Source organism: Perca fluviatilis, chromosome 8 (genome assembly GCF_010015445.1).
Source record: "Perca fluviatilis chromosome 8, GENO_Pfluv_1.0, whole genome shotgun sequence".
NCBI lineage: Eukaryota > Metazoa > Chordata > Actinopteri > Perciformes > Percidae > Perca > Perca fluviatilis.
The window spans coordinates 36,142,751-36,167,400 of record NC_053119.1 but is presented as its reverse complement, the minus strand read 5'-3'; the positions used below and the strand labels follow the sequence as shown (position 1 = coordinate 36,167,400).

The 24,650-nt window shown below is 40.7% G+C and overlaps 2 protein-coding genes across 3 annotated transcripts in view; both read left to right on the top strand.

Annotated features, from left to right (window-relative positions):
• il34 (interleukin 34) overlaps positions 1 to 6,411 on the top strand; it is a 57,705-nt gene extending 51,294 nt beyond the window's left edge. For both annotated transcript variants that reach the window (XM_039809072.1, XM_039809073.1), the window contains exon 8: positions 3,382 to 6,411. In XM_039809072.1, coding sequence (XP_039665006.1) covers positions 3,382 to 3,440 — 59 coding nt within the window. In that variant the 3' untranslated portion in view covers positions 3,441 to 6,411. The remainder of the gene's footprint in view (positions 1 to 3,381) is intronic.
• Positions 6,412 to 7,664: 1,253 nt separating this feature from the next.
• Positions 7,665 to 24,650, top strand: part of lonp2 (lon peptidase 2, peroxisomal) — a 38,349-nt gene continuing 21,363 nt past the window's right edge. Inside the window, 8 exon segments of the mRNA XM_039808545.1 lie at positions 7,665 to 7,984; positions 9,996 to 10,131; positions 14,307 to 14,420; positions 18,096 to 18,227; positions 18,524 to 18,646; positions 18,733 to 18,896; positions 21,527 to 21,621; positions 23,607 to 23,725. Coding sequence (XP_039664479.1) covers positions 7,752 to 7,984; positions 9,996 to 10,131; positions 14,307 to 14,420; positions 18,096 to 18,227; positions 18,524 to 18,646; positions 18,733 to 18,896; positions 21,527 to 21,621; positions 23,607 to 23,725 — 1,116 coding nt within the window. The 5' untranslated portion in view covers positions 7,665 to 7,751.

Genomic DNA, 24,650 nt, shown 5'->3' with positions numbered 1-24,650 from the left:
ACAAATAATCCATCAACGGGGAAATAAAAGCCTCTTATTTACGAGAGCGGTCTGAGAGACCTCCATCTTAGAGCCGGGGTCTCTGAGCAGGACTGTCTGACGACGAAGCCCCCGCAGGCGCGTAGCTGGCTGTCGCGTCACTTTATGGAGCTACTCAATTCCGAAAACTTTGAAACAAATTGTCAATTCGGCAACGATTTTTGCAAGACTGCCTATATTCGAAATCTAAAGAGTTCATTTCTCGCCTAAAATGTATTCAGAAGTGAATTTAGTGATGAATAAAATGGCGAAAATTGTTAAAATTGTCCTGTTGTTGGTCTGTCTACGTACCGCAAAGCCAATGGTTGAGGCACATGTGCATCACTTAAAAGTGTCCCCTGGAAACACTTCCGTTGTGGTGTGGGCTATTTGCATGTGTTGTCTTATTAGTGTGTGCTGTGGTTTATTTACAGGTGTTGTCTTATTTGCACATGTTGTCTTATTTGCACGTGTTGTCTTATTAGTGCGTGTTGTCTTATTTGCACGTGTTGTCTTATTAGTGCGTGTGTTCATTTGCAATGTGTGTCTTATTAGTGCGTTGGCTTATTTGACGCGGTTGTCTTATTAGTGCGTGTCTTATTAGTGCGTGTTGTCTTATTTGCACGTGTTGTCTTATTAGTGCGTGTTGTCTTATTAGTGCGTGTTGTCTTATTTGCACGCGTGTTGTCTTATTTGCACGCTGTTGTCTTATTTGACGCGTGTTGTCTTATTTGACGTGTTGTCTTATTATGCGTTTTGTCTTATTTGCACGTGTTGTCTTATTAGTGCGTGTTGTCTTATTTGCACGTTGTCTTATTTTGCATCGTTGTCTTATTAGTGCATGTTGTCTTATTTGCACCCGTTGTCTTATTAGTGCGTGTTGTCTTATTAGTGCGTGTTGTCTTATTAGGTCGTTGTCTTATTTGCACGCGTGTTGTCTTATTAGTGCGTGTTGTCTTATTTTGCACGTGTGTCTTATTATTAGTGTTATTGGTCGTATTAGTGCTTATTTGCACGTGTTGTCTTATTAGTGCATGTTGTCTTATTTGCACGTGTTGTCTTATTAGCGCGCTGTTGTCTTATTAGTGCGTGTTGTCTTATTAGTGCGTGTTGTCTTATTTGCACGTGTTGTCTTATTAGCGTGTTGTCTTATTAGTGCGTGTTGTCTTATTAGTGCGTGTTGTCTTATTAGTGCGTGTTGTCTTATTTGCACGTGTTGTCTTATTAGTGCGTGTTGTCTTATTTGCACGTGTTGTCTTATTAGTGCATGTTGTCTTATTTGCACGTGTTGTCTTATTAGTGCGTATTGTCTTATTAGTGCGTGTTGTCTTATTAGTGCGTGTTGTCTTATTTGCACGTGTTGTCTTATTAGTGCGTGTTGTCTTATTTGTGTAACGTGTTGTCTTATTAGTGCGTGTTGTCTTATTTGCACGTGTTGTCTTATTTGCACGTGTTGTCTTATTAGTGCGTGTTGTCTTATTAGTGCGTGTTGTCTTATTTGCACGTGTTGTCTTATTAGTGCGTGTTGTCTTATTTGCACGTGTTGTCTTATTAGTGCGTGCTGTGGTTTATTTGCACGTGTTGTCTTATTGTTGCGTGCTGTGGCCTCTCAGGGCCACCGTAGTTTTGACCTCGACAACCCAACTGCATTTTACCGCAAACTTGCGACTAGTTAACTTCCTAAAGCGGGCGCAATCGCTTGTTTGCTAAGAGTCGGGTCGATGATTGCGAATGTGTGATTGTGTAAAGGTGTTCACGAGATAGATAACAACCTTTCGTGAACTTGTGAATTTCGCCAGCCGTCTTCTCTCCTTGTGTGTTGTATGTGTCTGCAGGCTGTAAATCAAATTGCCCCTCGGGAATAATAAAGTTTCCTTGAACCTTGAAAACACTGACACATTACTGACAGTATGTTAACATCCAAAACACACAATTAATTCCCAGTGGTTTATGTGACGTGAGAAATACTTGAATGATAGTACATAGTCCCGCTCACAGTTGAGTAGGCGTTCTTTAATGTGGCCCGCGACCCATCCCCGGCCTCACTGCTGTAAGAATGTGGACAAATGTGGCTCAAACCACTTCTAAATGTGGTTTTAATGATCGGATCTCAATGCGTCCTCAATGCGTCCTGAGAGTGTTTTCACCTGTACTTCACTCAGATTGGATTTTAATACCAGGTGGAAACAGGGTCTAACAATCTACATTAGCTGTTAAACAACTCAGACTGAAATCTGTTTTGTAAAAACAAGCCAGGCTAGCTGTTTCTCCCTGTTTCCAGTCTTTAGGCTTAGCTAAGCTAGCCGGCTGCTGGCGGTAGCACCATATTCAGCATAGACATGGGAGTGGTATCAATCGTCTCATCTAACTCTTGGCAAGGAAGCAAAATAGTGTATTTCCCAAAACGTCAAACCATTATACTACTATTCATTTCAGCACTTTGCTGCATCATTCAGAAAAATATATATCTTATGTATACCACAGTGTCAAAATAACCTTTATTAGACTTCATCCATGTATTGGATGAATTTGGAGTGGCCAGAAATAAACTTTGCTTGCAGATAAAACATTATTTATGTATAAAATGGATGCCTCATTACTTCTTGATGGAAATAATAATAATAATTATATATAAAAAAAATGCTTCATTGTTTAAGAAAGCCTGTGTAGGCTATGGTCTGTAAATTAACCCGATACTATTAGTTTAACATGCTGCTACAGCGATCCAAGTCTCTGTGGTTTAGTCATACTGTAAAAAGTGAGATTTCCATGTCTTTTTTTATTATAAAGCAGACCGAGGTGCTATATAAATACTGTGATAGTATCAAAACGCTCAATCCACAGAGAAATGCAACCAGGCCGTATTCAGAAACGGTGTCTTTAAACGAGCCACCGGGACTTCTGTGCGGTTGTGATGTCACAACTATACAGTGTATGGGTAGAAAGTGCATATACAGGTATATTTCAGACGGACAGAAAATATTAAAGCATGTAAACGTGTTCTAGTAGAAACCCAAGAATGGACCTGAGAATTAGCATGTAATGGGAACTTTAACAAGTACAGCTGTTTGTATGTGACTCCTCAAAAAGGTGAAGCCTGAGAGTTATTTACCTAATCCCTAACCCTGTTTTCAATTACCCCTTTTTGAATGATTTATTATTCCATGGAAAGTATTGTTGTGCTTAAGTTGAGTAGCTCCGAGTTGTCCCAAGGCTCATACTGTACGCAAATCCATATGGAGAGAGATAGAGAAGTGGTGCACTTCAGATTCATAGTGTGCCAGTAAAACATGTAGCGAGATACACTCAATAATATTTATTTTAGGAGTTCATCAGGTTTCTCTTCTCGTCTTTTTTTTTCAGACTGTGCTGTTTCCCATTGGAGGAAAGGCAGGAAAAAACACTCCCATCCCGACAGCTGAGAAGAGGAATGCGGGTGTAGTTGTCCCTCTTGATACTGATAAGGGATTGGTATCGTTATCTCCCTTGAGCGAGAGGGATAAAAGAACAATCCACACGGTAACCAGAAAGTTCAGTCCTGTATGTGAACATCAACAAGTGTTTCCCAAATCTACCAAACAGACCTAAGATTGTCATGATGATATGATGAAGACACAAACAATGGCTCCATCAGCCAAAGCAGACTGATATTGTAGATACAGCAGCAGTGTGCATGGCGATTTCACAAGCATGTGGACTTTCCACTAAAATGAAATAAAAGCTCATTTGAGATACAAGCTCCAACTCATATTTTTCCAATTCTCTGTCATTCAGGAAGCCTAAAGGATGTGTCCTTTGACGGCAGCTCAGATTGATGCTTTGGTACTTGGGTTTCAAGTTTTTAAGTTTTTAAGAGATATGTTCATTTTCACATATACGGACTAAATCGATCATCAAATCAATGTCACTGTGGCTTTGCCAAATGTGTTTCCCAAAAAGCCTGTGATGTGTTCCAGTGGACCTGCCTGGTTCACCTCAGAGACCAAAAAGCAGCAGTAAGAGAGACTACACATTGGATTGTTACTATATTGAGAAACTTCAAATGACTTTGTACCATAGCAAAACGTCTCTTCTATGAGCGCCTATTTCAAACATCAATGAGCTTCAGCGAGAGCAATCTACATGAGCTGAACTTCACACCTACACGTAAACTGATAACTTCTGTTTTCTCTTTCCTACTATGCATTTCTCACCTTATTTTTAAGATATGTGCTATAAAGGCACGCATTGCCTATTCAAAATCTGTCAAAACAAGTTTATTCATTTTTGCCCCATTTGTATATATGCATATGTATTTTTCATGTACAAAGAGTGAGAGTTGAACCCAGACAAACAATGACATACAATCATCTCTCTCCTTCCAAGTCAAGTATTTTTATACTTACTGTAGTTATGTAGTTATGGAGTTGTTGTTTTTCCCCCCGGGCAACTATTGAATAATTCTATGACACAGGTAACATGTGTTTATACTTTATAATCAGGCCCCAAATTGACAGATTTAACTAGAATGTAATAAATTAGATAAAATAATTACATGGAACACTGTTTTCTGAAAATTTGCAGCTTGGTAGGTTATATTTCATCATAGCAAACAACATTGGCATCCCAGGCTGGTTTGGGGAGTTTTTAGTTGCTCCGTTCAGAATTTCAGCTCTGAACATGGTACCTGAAACTCAACTCCATACCTTTCCATACTACACTATAATAGAATGGAATAGGTATGCTTAATATTTCTAATCTTTTACACTTTCAAATTTTAGTTTTAAGACAACAAATTCTGACTAAGATTTCACTTCAAACAAATCAGTACCTCCCGTCATTGTTTTCTGTCTGAGATTGCCTCTCAGGTTGTGTCAGCTTTTGTTTATTTCATTCCACTCGTGCAATTCAACTCAAGGCTATATTGTTGCTGTTCTGTTTTGAGTAATTAAGACATACAATATATCTGTACAGTATATATATTGGAAATCACACTTTAGTTTAATAGTCACTATGGTTATGAAGCGCACATATGTTACCAGAGTTGTTTTTTAAAAACCCACTCAAAATCCTGTGCAACTAGAAATTTTTTTTTCAAAAATGAAAGGTTTAAATTCAATTTTAAAATAAAGCTGCAAGCAGCGTTGGACGGGACCTTGCACCTCCTTGTACGTCGGGGTTACTGGTGGACGCCGCTCCTTGCGACTGTGCATTTGCGCGGCACTCAGACATCGCAAATCGTCACCAATGAAAAGGGAACTCTCTGCTGAGTTCAGTGATACCTCACACAAGACTCTACGTCATACAGTTCATTAGCTGTGTGGGCCGTGGCTAGAGTATAGGGGCCGGCTCAATATCACATGTAGACCACACATTGAAGAAAAGTTTTTCTTTTAACATCTTTTAATCTTTAACGTCTTAGGATTGCACAGACCAAATTTGAAGTCGATCGGATGAGGAGGAGTTCGTTAAAGTACAGCACGTGGAAATGGCCAAAAACACACTAATTTCGAACTTTTAATTAAAATTGGCGGATTTCCTGGGTTTGGGTTTAGGGTATTACTCCAATGAGCTTTTTTGTACGTCTTGACATGATACATTTGTGTACCAGATTTTTTACCAGATTGTGAGTTTTTGAAAAGTTTTTATATAAACTTTTTCACCAGGCCTTATGCGTGTGCACAGTTTGGTGAGTTTTTGAGTACAGGAAGGTCCCCAAAAAGGCGATTCATTGCGCGGAAAAATAATTCCTTCAGTTTCAATAGGGCCTTTGGCGCTCGGGCCCTAAAAAAGCAAACAAATAAAATATACAAAGTAACTAGAAATGTAATTTGCATTACAAGAATGACACACTACACAATTTGAATAAGAAGACAGTTTAGTTACTCCCAGGACCGCACAAAGTATCTGTTTGTAAAAGCTTACTGAGTTTTAGTTCATGTGTTCACTCCTTACTTCACATGTTCAAGTGTTGGAAGCCTATGTGTGTCAGTCTTCAGGGGCACATGATGATGTTTAATGATGATGTTGTTGAGCCTGAGTCTGAAAGAACTTTAATAAGCACAGCTTTAATTATGTATGATAATTGGTGTATTGATCTAAATGCAGCAAGCATATTTTTTGTTATACCTAATCATATATAACTTTGTGGTTGTCTTTTTGTAACCATTAGAACATGTTAAGTGTATTCAAAGATCCCTCATTGTGTACATAAAGTGATATTTCCCAAAGCTGACTGGCAACAACAGAGCAATGATTACTGCAAACACATGGATGGTTGTTGTCTGTGGTCTTTAGAAACAGATTTTTTATACACAAGATATTGCATTTATTTATTTTTTTGAAATATATAATGCTATGTGAAAATACGTTCATGAAATAAATAAAAATCAAATAGCTATTTTTATCAACTAACCCTGTGTCTAGTGTCCAGTCATTGTTAAAGTGAGTCTTTAAATATGCTGTCATTATTATGCCATTATGTCCAATTGTTTTGCATAATAAACTGCAAGTCTTTCAATCCTTTGTTGATAATTTTATTTCTCTAAAATAATAGTGGATTGATTTTTTTTAAACCTGGTTAGTATATAGGTTGGAAAAAAATATGTAATACACAAGTTAAAAGTAAGATAATACAACTGAACAAAAATATTTTCTTAAATGCTTAAATAACCCTAGAAGGTACAATAGACAGTATTTTGTACCTGAAACCAAAAGAAAAACATGTGCTTGTGTTCACTTCTTCCAAATGAGTTGTAGATTGTGGTTACTAGACTTGTTGGTCATTATATGGAAGCACAGAGAGGTCACCCACATACGCAATTAGGCTTGCATGATATAACCTTAATCTCAACATTGTCAGAAAAAGGTACAAATATTTAGTTGCCTTGTGTTACAGTATTTAAAGACCTGCCAATCAAGTCTGCAGTAATAAGAGGTTCCAACTACTAAAGTGACTTTGGTGGAAGAGGTATTTAGATCCCTCAACTTTATGCAGAAATACCATATTGTTGGCCCATTAGACTACTTAAGTAAAAACAGTGAATCTGCCATATGTACTTGTATTATCAAAGGTAAAATAAAACATTATGCAAATTGGCCCCTGTCCGATTATATTATTTTATTATTATTGCTGATGTATTACCATGTAAGAAGCATTTTAATGTCGTACCTGGTCTAGATGGTGCGCAATTCTCAAGTACAAGTAGCCTACTTCAAGATTTTTATTAAGTACAGCGCTTGAGTAAGTGTACAGGGTTACTTTCCATCCCTGGGAACCAACATTAAAAAGAAAACAAAGAGCAACACAAAGGCTGAAAACCTCATTGCAACTTATTTTGCAGTGTAAATGTAATGCAATAACGTACAGTTTGTCCCTATGTACTTACCGTAGCCAATCCAAAACAGGAAGTCAAGGAAGTAAGAGCATTAGTAGGAGCGAGCTGAACAACTCTTAAATGTGTCAGTTCAGGGCAAAAGGTGAATGTGAAAACAAAACACACCGCGTTTTAATTTCAGAAACATTATCTTTAAAAAACATGATTTTTCTTTTATTATTATTATTATTTTTTTTTTTACACTTAGGAAATGATGTGTTCAGCTCGTCAATGAATTTGATGAGTTTTATTTTGAAAATACTACTCGGAAGTCTTCTGTTTACACTTTCCTGGGCTGTTTGACAGTATAGGGGAGTGCGTATTTGTTGACAAGAGTTGTGTTGTACACAGTAACCTGGCTTCTCGAAATATCGGACAATGGCCTCCGGGGGCGGAATACAGATACCGAGCCGTCTCCCGCTGCTGCTGACCCATGAAGGGGTGCTCCTCCCGGGCTCCACCGTCAGGTTCAGCGTGGACTCTCCGCGGAACATGCACCTGGTCAGCCAACGGCTGTTGAAGGGCACTTCTCTGAAAAGCACAATCATAGGAGTGATTCCCAACACCAGAGACCCAGAGCACGACACCGACGACCTCCCCACCTTGCATAAGTACTACACATTTAGTTAAATATGTGGATAGAGAGTAAACAGTTGAGTAATTCCTAAATTTGATAAGGGGGTGTTGTTGTTTTGGAGGTGAGACTTACAGCTAACAGACATTTTTCATGTCATAATAGGAAAAGCGCACGTGTATTCAAAACCATTAATGATTGCTGCATTCCACTGTCTACTTGTTATCAATTTCCGCTGTGCTTTTCCTACAATGACAAGTCAAAAATGTCTGCTGTGAAAAAGGTCCATTGTACAGGAGCCCCAACCTGGGGGTCAGGACCCCTCCAAGTAGACAAACTTAGCTAGCTAGGTGTCGCGAGATGATTACAGGATAAGGAAGAAGATAAAACATACTGTAGCTAGTTCTGCTACGCAATATTTGATTTTTATTTATTTTTTAAAACTTTTTTTCCCTCAAATCTGGCTAGTTAGCTACATGTCGCATCAGGTTAGGTGTTAAATTACTGGCCTTTCACTGGCATGGCAGAGTATAATGCAAATCAAATGACTTTTTCCCCTTTATTATCTCTCTAAAAGCCTTGCCAGCTATGCACGTCATGTCAAATTTAGTGTAATTGGTATTTTTGTGTTATGCACAGTTCATATTTTTTCACAGCAGTTGTAGTGTGTGAGTTGTTCTAGAAAAGTCTAACAGTTTTATCAGTAGTCCTGCAGCCAAGCACAGTAAAGTGGACTTTAACCTTTCACCAGCAGTTTATCAGGTCGGCCTGGTTACTAAGTAGCAATTGTTTGTCTCTTGATGGTTTGTCTCTTTAAGCCACAGTTACTGGAAAATAAAACCTTGTTCTTCCCACTGCTTAATAGCTAGTTCAATGGATTAAAGGATGCAGAAGATGAATTTGTAAATAAATAAAAAGAAGACAATCTGATGTCCCTGTTCCTTGTTGTGGTAGACCACAGTAATGTGGCATGGATGTTAGGGGAAATATGGATTTAATGCTGGCTGTCCAAACATATTTTCCATGAAAGCAGTACATTTGGCTTTGATTTAGAGCCACAGGACATTTTAAAAGGCTTCTCAAATCAACTATTATCCACACATAACTGCATCTATTCTGATGTTGCTGCCACTTAACTTCACATTGAATACAGGAATATATGAGCTCGCCACTGCTAGTCCATAATGAGACATATTTTGTAGTGTGTGTGTGTGTGTGTGTGTGTGTGTGTGTGTGTGTGTGTGTGTGTGTGTGTGTGTGTGTGAGAGATTCAGGCAACATCGCCAGAAGCTGCTGATGTATTGATGCATACAGATACAAGTTGTACAATGTGCTGCCGTAGTGCACGCTGTCATGCACACTCACAGAAATATTTTAAGACGCTCAGCTGTTAAAGTATTGGAGCTGTCACACTCAAAGATTTACTGTGTCAGTAAATTGTGGGGATCTCATGTATAACAAGCCTTTTGACAATCCTATTTAGGTCATTGAGTCCCCCACGCTGTATGTATGACAATGATAGGACTACAGTTGAAAATTTGCCAACTGGCTAACACTGGCGCGTTTACAGAAATGTTGATTAATGTGTATTGTCCTAATAAATAAATCTTAAATTTAGCTTGTGTTTATGAAAAATCAACATGACAATCCTTTTGCGTCCCTGAAAATAACGCTTTGTTTAATTACTTTTTAAAGTTTATTGGGTTCAGTACATTGTGTAGCAGCATAGCTTGGCTTTTAGTGTTTATTGATGTGAGACTGATGTGTCACTCCCATGCAGACTTCCACATATTGCAGCACACCTGCCAATTGTAACAGAGTTGTTTGAGCCAAATTAGCAGGTATTTGAGATGTATCGACCAGATCCAAGGTGTGAAGACGGAATCTGTACAAACTTGAAACAGTCAGGGTAGATTATCGTTTAGTATTTGATAATGCCGCTAAGATGCGCTCAGGACAGGCCAAATCGGCCGTGATCCTCCTCCAGTGGGTTTTCTATCATCGCCCACCTCCTCTGTCTCACTTTCTCTCTCTCTATCTCTCTGTAGAATTGGTACAGCGGGGATAGCAGTGCAGGTGGTGGGCAGCAACTGGCCAAAGCCCCACTACACCCTCCTTATCACAGGATTGTGCCGCTTTAGTGTGTCAGGTCTGCTTAAGGAGCGACCCTTTGTCCTGGCAGAGGTAAGAATGTCAATGACAATGTCTTACAGTTACAGATGAACTTAAAGCTGCTCTGTGGGCGTCTTTGTGCGTGTGCACGAGATCACAAAACGTCAGACCCATTCCTAGAAAAATGGCTCCATAGCACTACTATAGGTTTGAAACTCAACAGGGAACCTTTAACACTAGCCATGCAGTGAAAGTCAGTAAAACTGACCGCTGTAACTAGTATTAGCTAGTACTTTAAGGCAGTGGTTCCAAAACCTTTTCACATCAAGGACCCCTAAACTGACACAAATTAGACCACGGACCCCCATTTGTTAAGATTGGGTCCCAGGGTCCCCCAGTTTTGCTTTTAGATGTTTATTACGGAGAGTGTATGAAACCCATTACCAAAATAGTCATACATTCTGTCATCTTATGGTTATGTTTACATGTAATGTCAAAACATGTTTGTAACACTGAGGCCTAACAAATGTTTGGAATGCATTTTCTTCCTCATAAAAGCTGTTTTTTTAATTTTGTTTTTTAAATATCTCTATTGTTTACATCATGTTTGCCTGTCTCTCCTTCCTTTCTTGTCTTGTTTGTTGGTGCATCGCTAGGTTTCTTTGTGCATTACTGCTGCCAATTGTAAGTCAGCAGAAAAGTGTGAAACCTGCGGCAGCAGTGTATCGTGTCAACCCCTTTCTTGCTTGTGTACAAATACAGGGTTATTCCTGGGTTTTAAGAGCGCTTATGCGCAAATAACGTCATGCACTCATTTGCATATCTGTGTGACATCATTGCACAATTATTTACATAAAGCTTAGTGGTTGTCAGTTGCAACAAGGGTGCGATCACCTTAAGCAAAACTTAGGAGGAGCGGCGTGTTACTAAAATGAGAATAACTGGTCCACCTTAAAGGTCAGCCCACCTTAAAGTGATGGTTCGGAGTAATTCAGTAAGTGCTGTAGTATAACTAGCAGGAGACAAGTAATAACTGAGGTAAGTTTGGAGACATTACCTTATTTAATCATTTAATTAATAAATATTTTTGTTGTAACTCTTTTCGGTGTAGTAATTTGTAGACGGCCCTAAGCACTCGTCTAACTGCAGGTAGCAGCAGCAGCAGCAACAGAGAGCTGAAAGCAGGCAAGTGTTCATAAAGTTCTGGTGTACTTACAAACTTTCCAATCCATTGTTTTATGAGAGCATAACCTATTTGTACTACTTGTAGACGTTTGGTATCATTTCGGGCATTATTAGTGGGGTAACTTACAAGATACAAACGTGGGTCCATTAGCCCCTGCGCTAAGCTATTCAGCTGATAACGCTACTCTAGCTAACTCTCCCAATGTTAGACCCAGGTGAAAAAAGCTTCTGGGAGGGTGTTTGGCTCGAGGTCATGGTGCAAAGGACCCTAGGGTGAATTACTCCGAACCATCAATTTAAGTCACTTCAACCAGCAGGTAGCAAGCAAGACATGGGAACTTGTCTTGGGTCTTGAGCGTAGACTGTACTAAGTAGGCATGTAGTCTCTGTGACGTCACCAATAGGGGTGGTACGGTTCACAAAACTCACGGTTCGGTTCGTATCACGGTTTTAGGGTCACGGTTTTCGGTTCTGTACGGTTTTTATTATTTTTTCTTTTAATCTTTAACACTCCAGAAATATACTTGAGCATATGATATATAGCTTAATTATCCACAATGTAGGATACAGTATTAAATATATAGTTATATCATATAATCATGCACAAACTGAATTTTACTTGACTTTAAGCACATTATTGGGACCATCTCTGAGGAAAGCTAGGTGAGATTTTGATACAGCAAGAGGTAAGACATTGATGATTTCAGCATGCTTTTCATTTATTTGGCAAAAAAAGGAGAATGTGTATTACCATCTACAGGAACTTATGTGCCTTTTTTTGCACATAAAGATTGAAATATTACAGAATCAATTGAAATAACTTGTATTTATCAAACTGCCAACTCCAGTGTAGCTCTTACAAAAATATATCCTTTAAAAGAAAAAGAGAAGAACTCTTAAAGCTCCATCTTTTGAATAAGTCAGAATACGTTAAACATAAAAACTGTTTACGTTGTTAGTTAATTTCCTATCCTGGCCTGGGCTGGGACATACAGTCATACGGTTTGATAAAGTACTTATTGGACTTATCATTGCACTTACAATAACGAGCGTAGCTGTCAGGTCCTCCTGTACGTCTCATCTCCGTTTTTTTCTTGCATCCACCGTGTGTGTGTGTGTGTGTGTGTGTGTGTGTGTGTGTGTGTGTGTGTGTGTGTGTGTGTGTGCTTGTGTGTGTGTGTGTGTGTGTGTGTGCTTGTGTGTGTGTGTGTGTGCTTGTGTGTGTGCGCGCGTCAGTCGCGGGGAGAACTGAGCAGCCCCACCCGCTGCAGAGACCCAACAGGATCTAAACTGCATCCGCTTCAGTGACTTTAGAGTGAAAAAAAGTTACAGTACATTGATGTTAAAAAGTTTACAGGTTGGCAGGACGGTCTGAAATGTCTTTTGCTGTATGTTTTGTTGGTTACTTGTCCACACCTCTTCTTTCGCGCGAAAGGGAAACACAGCTGTCTGAGGTCACATACGGGCACGAGGCTACATTGCGCATGCGTCGAACCGTGCGGCACACACACGTTCCGAACCGAGACAAGCGGACCGAGCGGTTCGGATGTTTTTTCATGAACCCTACCACCCCTAGTGTCAGTACCCGATCCGTTCCACCGGCACGATCCGTTCTGCGCATGTGCAAGATGACACGTATGCCATGACGTAGGCGCAGATGATAATGCTGCGTTCATGCCACCACCACCTCGGAATAACGGCACCGCTTCCACCTGCACGATCCGTTCTGCGCATGCGCAAGATGTTCACACGCTAGCCTCCAGCTAACGTTAGTTAGCTAATAGCGAATTCGGCGGACCGCTAGGTGATTATAGCGGTCTGCCGTTAGCCTCCACTGGGAAGCTAACGTTAGTTTAACTAATGGTTAATTTGGCTAACCGCTAGCTGATTGCAGCGGTCTGCCGTTAGCCTCCACAGTTAAGCTAACGTTAGTTTAGCTAACAGCTAATTCGGCTAACCGCTAGCTGAGACAGCATGTAAACTTTAAAAGACCCTCAAAATAAAACTTGAAAATAAACGTTAACATATATAACAGCTGTTACGTCAGTTCTACTTTACTTACTTTTTTAATTACTTTGCTTATTTAAAATACAATCACTCAATACTTGTCTTTATTGTTATTACTGTAAAGTCTTAATTTAGCTGTAGCCTGCTTTTCCCATTATGTTTGACTTAACGTTATTTTAGACTGAATCTAGCTGTCCGTTCTGCCTGCACGATCCATTCTGCGCATGCGTTATTATAGACTGAATCTAGCTGTCGGCTAGCGGTTAGCCGAATTAGCTGTTAGCTATCCCGGTGGAGGCTACCGTGGAACGGATCGGGTACTGACAGACAGCCACCGACCATGTGAATGCTGCCTGTCAGAAACAACGTAACCAGTGGGGCGGTGCCTGTTATTCCAAGGTGGCATGAACGCAGCATTATCATCTGCGCCTACGTCATGGCATATGTGTCATCTTGCACATGCGCAGAACGGATCGTGCCGGTGGAACGGATCGGGTACTGACACCTAGTCACCAATAATGAAGCTCAAAATGTGGGCGGTGACTGGCCGTCACCATCTGGCAGCGCCTGCGTCACGTAATCCAAAGAGGTGGAGCGTCGATGGAGCTGAGGCGGGTCGAATGACGTCTACAGTCTATATTCGCCGCCTGTGACAGTTTCACCTGTCACTCAAAGCCGCTTGTCCCACCTGTGACTGTGTGAAGCCACGGCGCCTCTGAAAAGGGAAGGAACTTGTTTTGGTGGAACGTGTTTACGTGTTCAAAAGTTGTTTTAGTCGTGCAACAGAAAACTCAGATTGGACAGATAGTCTAGCTAGCTGTCTCCATTTACCCTGCAGAGGTCTGAGGAGTAGTTAACCATAATCCTCAGAAATCGACCGGCGTTTAGAATGCCAATGCAAACAAAAAGCGGAAGGTGCTGGACATCCGGCCGAAAATGAGGGACGTCCGGCGGGCTTTCCCGGCGGCACCTGAACAGTCCCGGAAATGAAACGCCGTCGATATAGTCTAGGCTGACTGCAATATGTGCCTCTTCTAATTGGAGAATCATTGCAGGTGCAGCAATTGGATAAACTGGAGCAGTACACGACCCCAGCAACAGAGGGTGTCCCAGCAGAAGAAGGAGAGCTGGGGGAGCTGTCCCACAAGTTCTACCAAGCAGCTGTACAGGTGTGTGTGTGTGTGTGTGTGTGTGTGTGTGTGTGTGTGTGTGTGTGTGTGTGTGTGTGTGTGTGTGTGTGTGTGTGTGTGTGTGTGTGTGTGTGTGTGTGTGTGTGTGTGTGTGTGTGTTTTTCAGGCAACATCCCCAGAAGCTGCTGATGTATTGATGCATACAGATACAAGTTGTACAATGTCACAGTAATATTTTAAGACGCTCAGCTGTTTTGTATTGGAGCTATCACATTCAAAGATTTACTGTGTCAGTAAATTGTGGGGATCTCATGTATAACAAGCCTTTTGACAATCCTATTTAGGTCATTGAGGCCCCCACACTGTATGTATGACAATGATAGGACTACAGTTGAAAATTTGCCAACTGGCTAACACTGGCGCGTTTACAGAAATGTTGATTAATGTGCATTGTCCTAATAAATAAATCTTAAATTTAGCTTGTGTTTATGAAAAATCAACATGACAATCTTTTTGCCTCACTGAAAATAATGCTTTGTTTAATTACTTGTTTAAGTTTATTGGGTTCAGTACACTATGTGTACGTACAGGTGTGTGTGTGTGTGTGTGTGTGTGTGTGTGTGTGTGTGTGTACAGGTGTGTGTGAACCAGGGTTCATCAACTACATTCAGACACTGTGGGGGCTGGACTAGTATACAAAAAGAATACAATTTATTTTGGCCTAATTAGCCTATCATTGTTTGATATTCTGACTGACCAATGAGATTCCTTTTCATCTGCTGGGATCAACTTGCTAGATGACAGATTTGACTGATACATTAAAGTGCTCATATTGTGCTCATTTTCAGGTTCATAATTGTATTTAGAGGTTATATCAGAATAGGTTTACATGATTTAATTTTCAAAAAACACCATATTTTTGTTGTACTGCACATTGCTGCAGCTCCTCTTTTCACTCTGTGTGTTGAGCTCTCTGTTTTAGCTACAGAGTGAGGCATCTCACTTCTATTCCATCTTTGTTGGGAGTCGCACATGTGCAGTAATAATAATAATAATAAATTGAATTTATATAGCGCTTTTCATGGACTCAAAGTCGCTTTACAGGGCAGGGTAGATTATAAAAACATAACAAAACAAAACGAGCAAACAAAACAAGTAGAACAAAACAAGATACAGATGAAAAAGGGAGGGGGGCAGGTGGACTATGGGTAGGCTGAGGTGAAGAGATGGGTCTTGAGGCGGGACTGGAAGATGGTGAGGGACTCAGGAGGTGCGGATCTCTTGGGGGAGGGAGTTCCGGAGCCTGGGAGCTGCTCTGGAGAAGGCTCTGTCCCCAAAACAGCGCAGGTTGGACTTTTGGATGGAGAGGAGAGCCGGCTGAGGTGGATCTGAGGGACCGCTGAGGGTTGGTAAGGGGAGAGGAGGTTCGTGAGGTATGAGGGGGCCAGATGGTGGAGGGCTTTATAGGTGAGGACCAGGATTTTGTAGGTGATCCGGTGGGAAATGGGAAGCCAGTGGAGTTGTTTTAGGACTGGAGTGATGTGGTGCCAGGATTTGGAGCAGGTAATGAGGCGGGCGGCTGAGTTTCTGGACCAGTTGGAGTCGGTTGATGTTGGTAGAGCTGATGCCGAGGAGAAGTGAGTTGCAGTAGTCCAGTCGGGGGGAGGAGAAGAAGCGTGAATGAGTCTTTCAGCAGCGGGGGTGTGAGAGAGGGTCTGATTTTGGGCGATGTTGCGGAGGTGAAAGAAGGAGGTTTTAATGACTTGACGGATGTGAGGCTCAAGGGAGAGGGTGGAATCAAAGATAACGCCAAGGTTGCGGGCCTGGGGAGATGGGGAGACAATGGTGCCGTCGATGGTGAGAGTGGGGTTATTGGTTTTGCTGAGTGTGGATTTGGAGCCGATCAGAAGGAATTCTGTTTTGTCGCGTTGAGTTTGAGGAAGTTGTGTTGCATCCAGGTTTTAATAGCTGACAGACAGGAGTTGATGTGGGAGAGGGGAGGATTGTGGGGGATTTGGTGCTGAGGTAGATCTGGGTGTCGCCAGCATAGCAGTGGAAGTCCAGGTTGAAGTGGCGGAGTATATCTGACCAAGAGGGAGGATGTAGATGATGAAGAGGGGGGGGGCCAAGCACGGAGCCCTTGGGAACACCTTGAGTGACTGTGGCTGTGGCAGAGGTGTGGTTGTGGAGAGAGATGAAATGGGATCTGTTGGAAAGGTAGGAGTGGAGCGCAGCTGGAGTGCAGTACCGATACCGAGGTGTTTTGAGTCTGGTGAGCAGGATGTTATGGCTCACAGTATCGAAGGCTGCACTCAGGTCGAGGAGGATGAGGATGTTGAGGGAACCGGGTGTCAGCAAAGGTGAGGAGGTCGTTGAGGACTTTGAGGAGAGCGGTTTCTGTGCTGTGTAGGGGGCGAAAACCAGATTGGAGAGGTTCGAATAGGTTATTGGCAAGAAGATGGGTTTGTAGTTGTGAGGCGACTATGCGTTCCAGGGTTTTAGACAGAAAGGGGAGGTTGGATATTGGGCGGTAGTTGTTGAGAGAGGAGGGATCCAGACCAGGTTTTTTAAGGATTGGGGTGACAGCGGCAGTTTTGAAAGCAGAGGGGACAGTTCAGTAGTAGTTCAGGGGACAGTAGCTAGGTAAGGACTACTAGCCAGTCAGAAGCAGAGTATGAGGGCGTGCCCCGCTAGCAGCTAGGCGAGCATTATAACTTGTGTTACAAAGTGACGCACGTTTGTCTCTGAAGTAAAGGCTGGACTACAATAGAGCTGTTTGGAGCAGTTTGTGAACAGAGTTTTCTGTTGGAGATGGTAAGTCCCTTTGGGGTGGACTTTGGGCTTTTTCACTTTGTAAACCTATAACATGCACAAAAAAGATATACAACACAATAAAGGAAAGGGAAAACACCAAAAAGCATAATATGAGCACTTTAAAAGACAAATGGACTGCATCAGCAAGCATGTACACATATTCAACAATGAATGAAACATTAATGACTTGAGTTAGTGAAGCTGGTCACCAGTTCATTGTGGGCTTGCTGCCTCCACAAAAAAAGCTCTGCAGGACTCTGCATGCAGCGAGAGCATTCCCAGTTTGTTTGGAAGTGTTAATAGCAAAAAGTTGTCCTGTGGCGTTTTCTTATAAACAAACAAAAGCTAGGTTTACATTCAGTGTTACTCACCAAAACGCTGTGTATCTAACAAATATGTTTTGAATCCACTACATTTGTGCTTACTTGCAAGTAGTTTTTCTTCTTCACTGCCTTTGCTGGCACAATGCAGCGTATCTTGGAGCATTGGGCACACCCATTTCCTTCAGGATGAATAATTATCTTTCTTATCTTATCTTGCTGTGAGAAGACCTGCAGGTTGCAGGTGTGTAGCACAAAATCTATAACTCAAAGTACTGACGAGCCCATTCATCAATTACTGAAAAGGCTTCGTCATATGTCTTTGCATTCATAATTTATACCACAGCTATACCAAATTCCTGGGATTCCTGGGTTTTTTGTATTGCACCTTTCAACTACAACAACTAAGGCACTTCAATGTTCATTACATAGGAGAGAAATAAATAAAAATAAAATAGGCAATAAACTGTGATGGATCATGACAGCAACAGGCTGTGATGGATTGCACTTAAGCCTCGAACACGCTTAATTGTGTCAGTAAATCTAATATCTCCGTGTGTGTGTGTGTGTGTGTGTGTAGTTGTTAGGTATGTTGGACATGTCAGTTCCAGTGGTGGCTAAGTTCAGGCGTCTGTTGGACAGTCTGCCCAGGGAAGCTCTGCCTGATGTGTTAGCCTCCATGATCCGCACCTCAAACAAGGAGAAACTACAGGTGAAGTGAACTGTTGGGTCTGGGTAAACCTAATTTCAAGCTAATAACTTTAAAAAAGAGAAAGAAACAGTATGTGACAAACCACTATTTGTAGAGTTTTTAATGATGTAATTACAGCATATTTTGAATTACTCAGATTCAGTGTTTTTAATAATTTATTTAGGTTGAGAAACAAGTCAAACACGGTGAAAATGTTGCGTTGCCTTTAGCAGTAGAGTGAGCGTAATGTAAAGATTATTTTCTACAGTGAATGTATTTTGAAATGAAGTTTTGGTTTCTCCACGTGTGCTGTGAAGGTCCTGGATGCGGTGACTTTGGAGGAGCGATTTAAGAAGGCTCTGCCCATGTTGACCAGACAGATCGAGGGACTAAAACTGATAAAGAAAACCAGGAAAATAGGTCCTGACAATGAGAAAAGGGTAACAAACATTCATATTTCTCCTTTTCCTTTCAACAATGTCTGTATTGATATGACTGTTCACCTCTCGGTGTCTCATCTGATCAGGTGTTATCGGTACGTAAAGGTGGCGTCTTCCCGGGCCGGCAGTTCAACCTGGATGAAGAAGATGAAGATGAGGATGGTGATGACACTGCAGCCTTGGAAAGGAAGGTCCACAGGGCCGAGATGTCTGAAGCTGCACTTAGAGTTTGCCTCAAAGAGCTCAAGAGGTAAACTTGCCCTGATAAGCCATGACGTTTGTGGTCACTGTCCTAGTTATCTAAGAAATGTATTTAACAGCTGCAGTTTAAAATAAGCATTTATTTGCAATAGCTTTCTTGGACTGTGCCTTTGACTGCACAGTTCTAAAATGCAAATACTTGTGGTGAAATAATGGCACATGCTGATTAGGGCTGCAAGATTTATTTTTTATTTTATTTTACAAAGAAACAAAGCAAACATATGAACTTACTGTATATTAAACAACCCTTATTAAAATACCAACACGGTCAGAAAAATGCATCCATAAAAAACAACAACAATTGCTATACTTATCTTTCTATTCATCTTATTCCCATCACATCCAATCCACAGTATGCAAATGCTTTCTTGGAGTTGGAGGAAATAGGGTCAAAAAGGTTGCGTGACCAAAACCAATCCGATATGACGCTTCCCACAACTGCTTCAGTTTCCACACACAGCATTAGAGTTGAGAAGATAGAATGTCAGGGAACTTAACATAAGTCGGATAACAATTGCTATCAAGCTAGGACGGTTTTAAATAAATTGCGCCGAATTTACAAATTACAAATACGATCTTGCAATGGGCATCAAACATAACAGAACTGTACACAAATGTATGCATGCATGCTACTTTTCCTGGCAAAAATTGTTCATTCATTGACCACACAATAAACAATCTGTGTGTTTACAGCCTACATTAGGGCAACACACATCGACATACACGTCAGCATACCCAGCCAGAATAATATGATCGCTAAAATGTTGGTGACAGTCAAGTTTAGCCATCAACTTTGGCTCTATCTCACTTTGTTACCGTAAAAAAACTGAGCATAGCCTTGTATTTACAGTAGTTATTGAGGTTGTCCCCACATCCCTAGCCAGCCTGTGTGAGATGAGCAGAGCCAAAGTCAAATATCTCTGATAGAGGTAGTAGCAGTAACAGTGCTTGGTGTACGATGCCGTTATTCTGCCATGCTTTCGTGTGTAACTTACTGATGCCAGGTCAACACAGTAACTTTATCTTATCTCCGCTCTGTCTGCAGCTCTCCACTCTTGGAACTGCATTTTTTCTATAGGAAAATTCGCTTTGGTATAGGATTTCTTCTCCTCTTTGGTTGGGAGTGGTCATCCCCGGTCAAAATGGTCACTGCAGACCCAATGGTCTGCAAGGCACAGTGTGTGGAATGTGTTTGGATCCATTTGAAGCTGTATGCTAGCACAGCTTTTTCAGCCTATCCATAATGTCTGTGAAAGCTGCGCAAAGTGTAGCTCGATATTTAGTTGGCACAACTCGGAAATGCGCAATTTAAAATCTTTTAGCCAACACAAAGCTACACTTTCTGTACTCCAACACATCAAACTTTACTCGGCACGCCTCTCTCCAACTCTCTCACTCACCTTCCGCACCCAAGGGGGTAAGCCTCTCCCCGGAACGCGTAGCTCCTATGGCACCATTTTGATGCTAACAAGCCATCACCTCCCGTTAGCATTCCATTGACTGCCATTCATTTTGGCTCTACATTGACAGCGAATAACTTTACATCTGAAGCATTTAAAGACTCTATTTGTCCATTGTTTAGTTCTAAAGAAACACGACAATGTATAAAAGGCTCCATTACCTTGTACTTCAAGTTATGGCTCCGTAGCAGACGTTTTTGTAAAAATAGGCTAACGATTGTGTCATCAGACTTACTGTCGCATAGTAGAGAAATTACCGTATAGTACAGGAGAAGCTCGCAGGTAGTTTTGACTTACATTAGCTGTTTAAGTTGAATTACTAATGTTAACTAGCATTTTAGTTAGCAATAATTACCCTGTGCCTATGTTATCTCCTTACATATACCTACGCTCTCCGTCTCTGCAAGATTGGGAATGATTGAGATTTCTCTTGACACAGCTACCAGAAGACTTACAACTTTCAGACAGGTTGCTCATGTCACATCTACATCTTCGAGCTCAGTTGGAGGCTGCTCAGTAACGCTCAGCCATCACCGGAAAAGTGCTTCTAATATCCTTCAATGGTCTCCGTCCAGAACTACGGGATCTGTTGGTCCAGTTTATATACTGTCTATGTCTGCACCGCTGTCTTCCGGCAACAAGAACCTTGCGAGATTTCAGAACGAGACTTTACAATCTTTCCATTAAGTAGTCAGACACTAATAACAATCTGAAGCTGTCCTGATAAAAACACTTTTAGTGGACGCACATTGACGGTTCGTAATTATTACATTGCAGCCCATTTTGCGGCTGCTAGCTGCAGTTGCACTTGCTTAATACTGGACCCATTTACAAAAAATGTTGTTCCCATTAGTCACTAAGACACAAATACATGGAAAAATAGGTTGCAAGTTGAAAAATATGAAAGTTCCCCTTTGGCCATTAATTGTGCAGCACTTATGCTGATATTTTTTAGATGATGTACTTTTAGGAGAACAAAGCTTGAATTCTTTTTAAATCCAACATTTTAAAGAACAATTTCAATTCTTCTTTGATCCCTTCAAATCATTACTCAGATGTGGTTTTGTCTTGAAAGCATAACCCTACTTCTTTTCTGTTTAATGCGTCCCGGTCCACAGTCTGACCAGCGTTACATTTCAACTCCTTCATCTGTATTCAGGTTGAAGAAGATGCCTCAGTCCATGCCTGAGTATGCGCTGACCAGAAACTACTTGGATCTGATGGTAGAGTTGCCATGGAGCAAAAGCACCAAAGGTAAACAAAGCTGGTGACCAGATCCACAAGCCAGATGTTTCAAATGTTTCATAAGCCTAAATATATGTTTCAATAAATGTTTCATTAGCAACTAGCTGGTGAACATAGTGCAGCATTTAGCAGCTAAAGAGACAGATATTTTACACAACAGTTGGTGGAGAGCAAACCAGAGCTGAAAGGAGAGTAAATATTAGAATTACATTCATCATTTTAATATGTACCGTGTTTACAGCTTGTTCTACTAGGGCTGTGTATTGGCAGGAATACGGCGATACGATACGTATCACGATACATGGGTCACGATTCAATATATCGCAATATATCGCAATATATTGCAATATATTGCGATAGTGTGCGTAAGGTGATATATTGATATATAAGTATAATTTTAGAAAAACTAATATTTAAAAAAAGACATGATGTTCATAAAAGTCAAAGAAGTTTACTTTAGGTAAACAGTTCAGTAAACAGAAAATCAAACTGCCAGTATGGGATTGTGGTTCACAGGTTCTTAGTGAGCTAATGTTTATATGCTAAAGTAGGCCAAAGTTCAGCCATAGCTACGTTGTTAGCGTCTAGCAAAAAGTCAGGCACTGCTAAGGCACTGCTAGGCACTGCTAGGCACTAGACAAGGACACTAGTGGTGTGTGTCAGTATAGCCGTCTAGCAGTAGGGGGTTTAAACACAACATAAACGTGAACCACTTCTTACATGAATATTTGTGAACGTTTAAAAAAAATCTAAAAAAATCGATATTCCCTTTTTGAAAATCGATACAGTATTGCAAAATAAAATTTAGCGATACTCAAGTGTATCGATTTTTTTCTTACACCCCTATGTCATACTGCCCTTCACAGCTTTAAATAAAGTACTTAACGCCACTTACAAGTCTCACATCTGGTATCTCTCATGTCCAAATGTGAACCCAGTGTCATTTCCTTTCCTTTAAAATACCAAGGCAACAATCTTACACAAATAGAAAATACAGTGTACCACACAAAGACATTATGTATTTGTGGTGGCCAGCGACAGTATCAGAATATCAGGCCCGCTGCCAATAGATTTCACAAACTGACATAATAACACTCGTGTTCAACACAGAGTGTTTGCCACTGCTTTGCTTTGTCTCCGCTGCTGATGGCTCAATAACTAATATTAGTGGAGACTAGAGCCCGACCGATATTATCGGCGGGCCAATATTAGCCATTTTCCAAACTATATTGTATATACTATACTGAATATTTAAAAAATAAAATAAAAACGGATGAAACACCCTTCAGCCATGTTATGAGTGTTGGCGTTGCATAGTTTGTCCACCAGAGGGCGCTCTACAACGTCCCTGTTGGCAACACTCTTGTTTAACCCTTTAAGTTTCATATCTTAAGTTTGTATTTTAATACATTTTATTTATCATAACTTTAATATATTTTGATGTTCCTCTGTTCTGTTATAACAATAACAATTTTTTTATTTTTAAACTGCATTATCATATTATTTTAGTGAGGACTCATAAATAACTACAAATAACTAATGTTAGGGAAATCTGTTTATGTTTTGTTACGCGTTTCTGGATTTATTTATTTTTAAATATATATCTGCAGATATATCGGAATATCGGATTTTTAAATCGCCAAATATTTGTATCGATGCTGGCCTTAAAAATCCTATATCGGTCAGGCTCTAGTGGAGACCAGCCAAAGATCATAGCCGTATTACCTGCAAATAAATCTGATTGTTTTTAAAAAGCTTTAAGCAAACTTGTTTGCACTGTCCTCTTCTTCCTCCTCACTTTCTCAAATGACAGTCACTCATCCCTCTGTTTCTGCAGCTGCCACCGCAACGTCTTCACCTTCACTAACTTTAATGTTTTCTCTTTTTTTCTTTGATCCATCATCTCATCTGCACACCACACACCACACACACCACACACACACACACACACACACACACACACACACACACACACACACACACACACTCTTCAGACTGTCTGGACATCCGAGCCGCTCGCACTCTATTGGACAACGATCACTATGCCATGGACAAGCTAAAGAGACGCGTGCTGGAGTACCTGGCTGTTAGACAGCTGAAGACTTCCCTGAAGGTGCGTCTATTAGACCGCTCTGTCCATTAAAAGTACAAAAAGTCAGGGATTTCTTTAAAGGGGTGATAGAATGATTATATAGGGTATTTCACACTGTTCCTTATGGTCTCCTAATGGGGTATGTAACATTGGTTGGGCTGAAAATGATATTTTATTGGCCCTTATGCATCCCTGTGTTTTGGCCCTATAGAGAACCGAAGTCATGCCCTTCTACGTCCGGCCAATGGGACCTATCTTTAGAAAGAATATGAACGAGGGTCAATGGAGAGATAATAATTATTTTTTGATCCCATTTTAATTGAGCCATGGATTACAAATATGATGTTCGTCAGTTCAAAACATTATTTTTCAACCGAAGAAAGTGTCAGTTTATTGTTAAACTGTTGAAATATAAGATTGTGAAGCTGAAGCTACGATGTATCTGTGTATCGTACCGGGGATGTAACATTACTCTAATGAGCAGAGGATCTCGCTTGTTCTTTTGCTTATCTGCTGAAAACACTTCACCGGATAAAACACAGCAGTTACGATAACGTTACATGTGTTGTTTAACAGAACTAAGCTAGCTAGCTAGCGAGCAAGCTGATCGTCAAGCTAGGTGAGGTAGATTGTGTGAGACGGGAGATGTAGTTCACGGAGCGGTTTCACACAAAACTAAGTGGTACTACGACAAACCTACGGCTAACTGAGACTTTCTTAAGTTGAAAACTTATCTTTTAAATTGACGAACATCATATTTGTAATCCATGGCTCAATTCAAACGGGATCAAAAAATAATTTGCCTCTCCCCGTTCACTACCATTCATATTTTTTCTGAGTTTAGGTCCCATGAGATCCACCGGAAGGGGTGGGACTTTGGCTCTCTATTTCTAACAAGAGGTTTTCTTCCAAATATGGTATGTTCATGAATATTTAGATGAGCTGT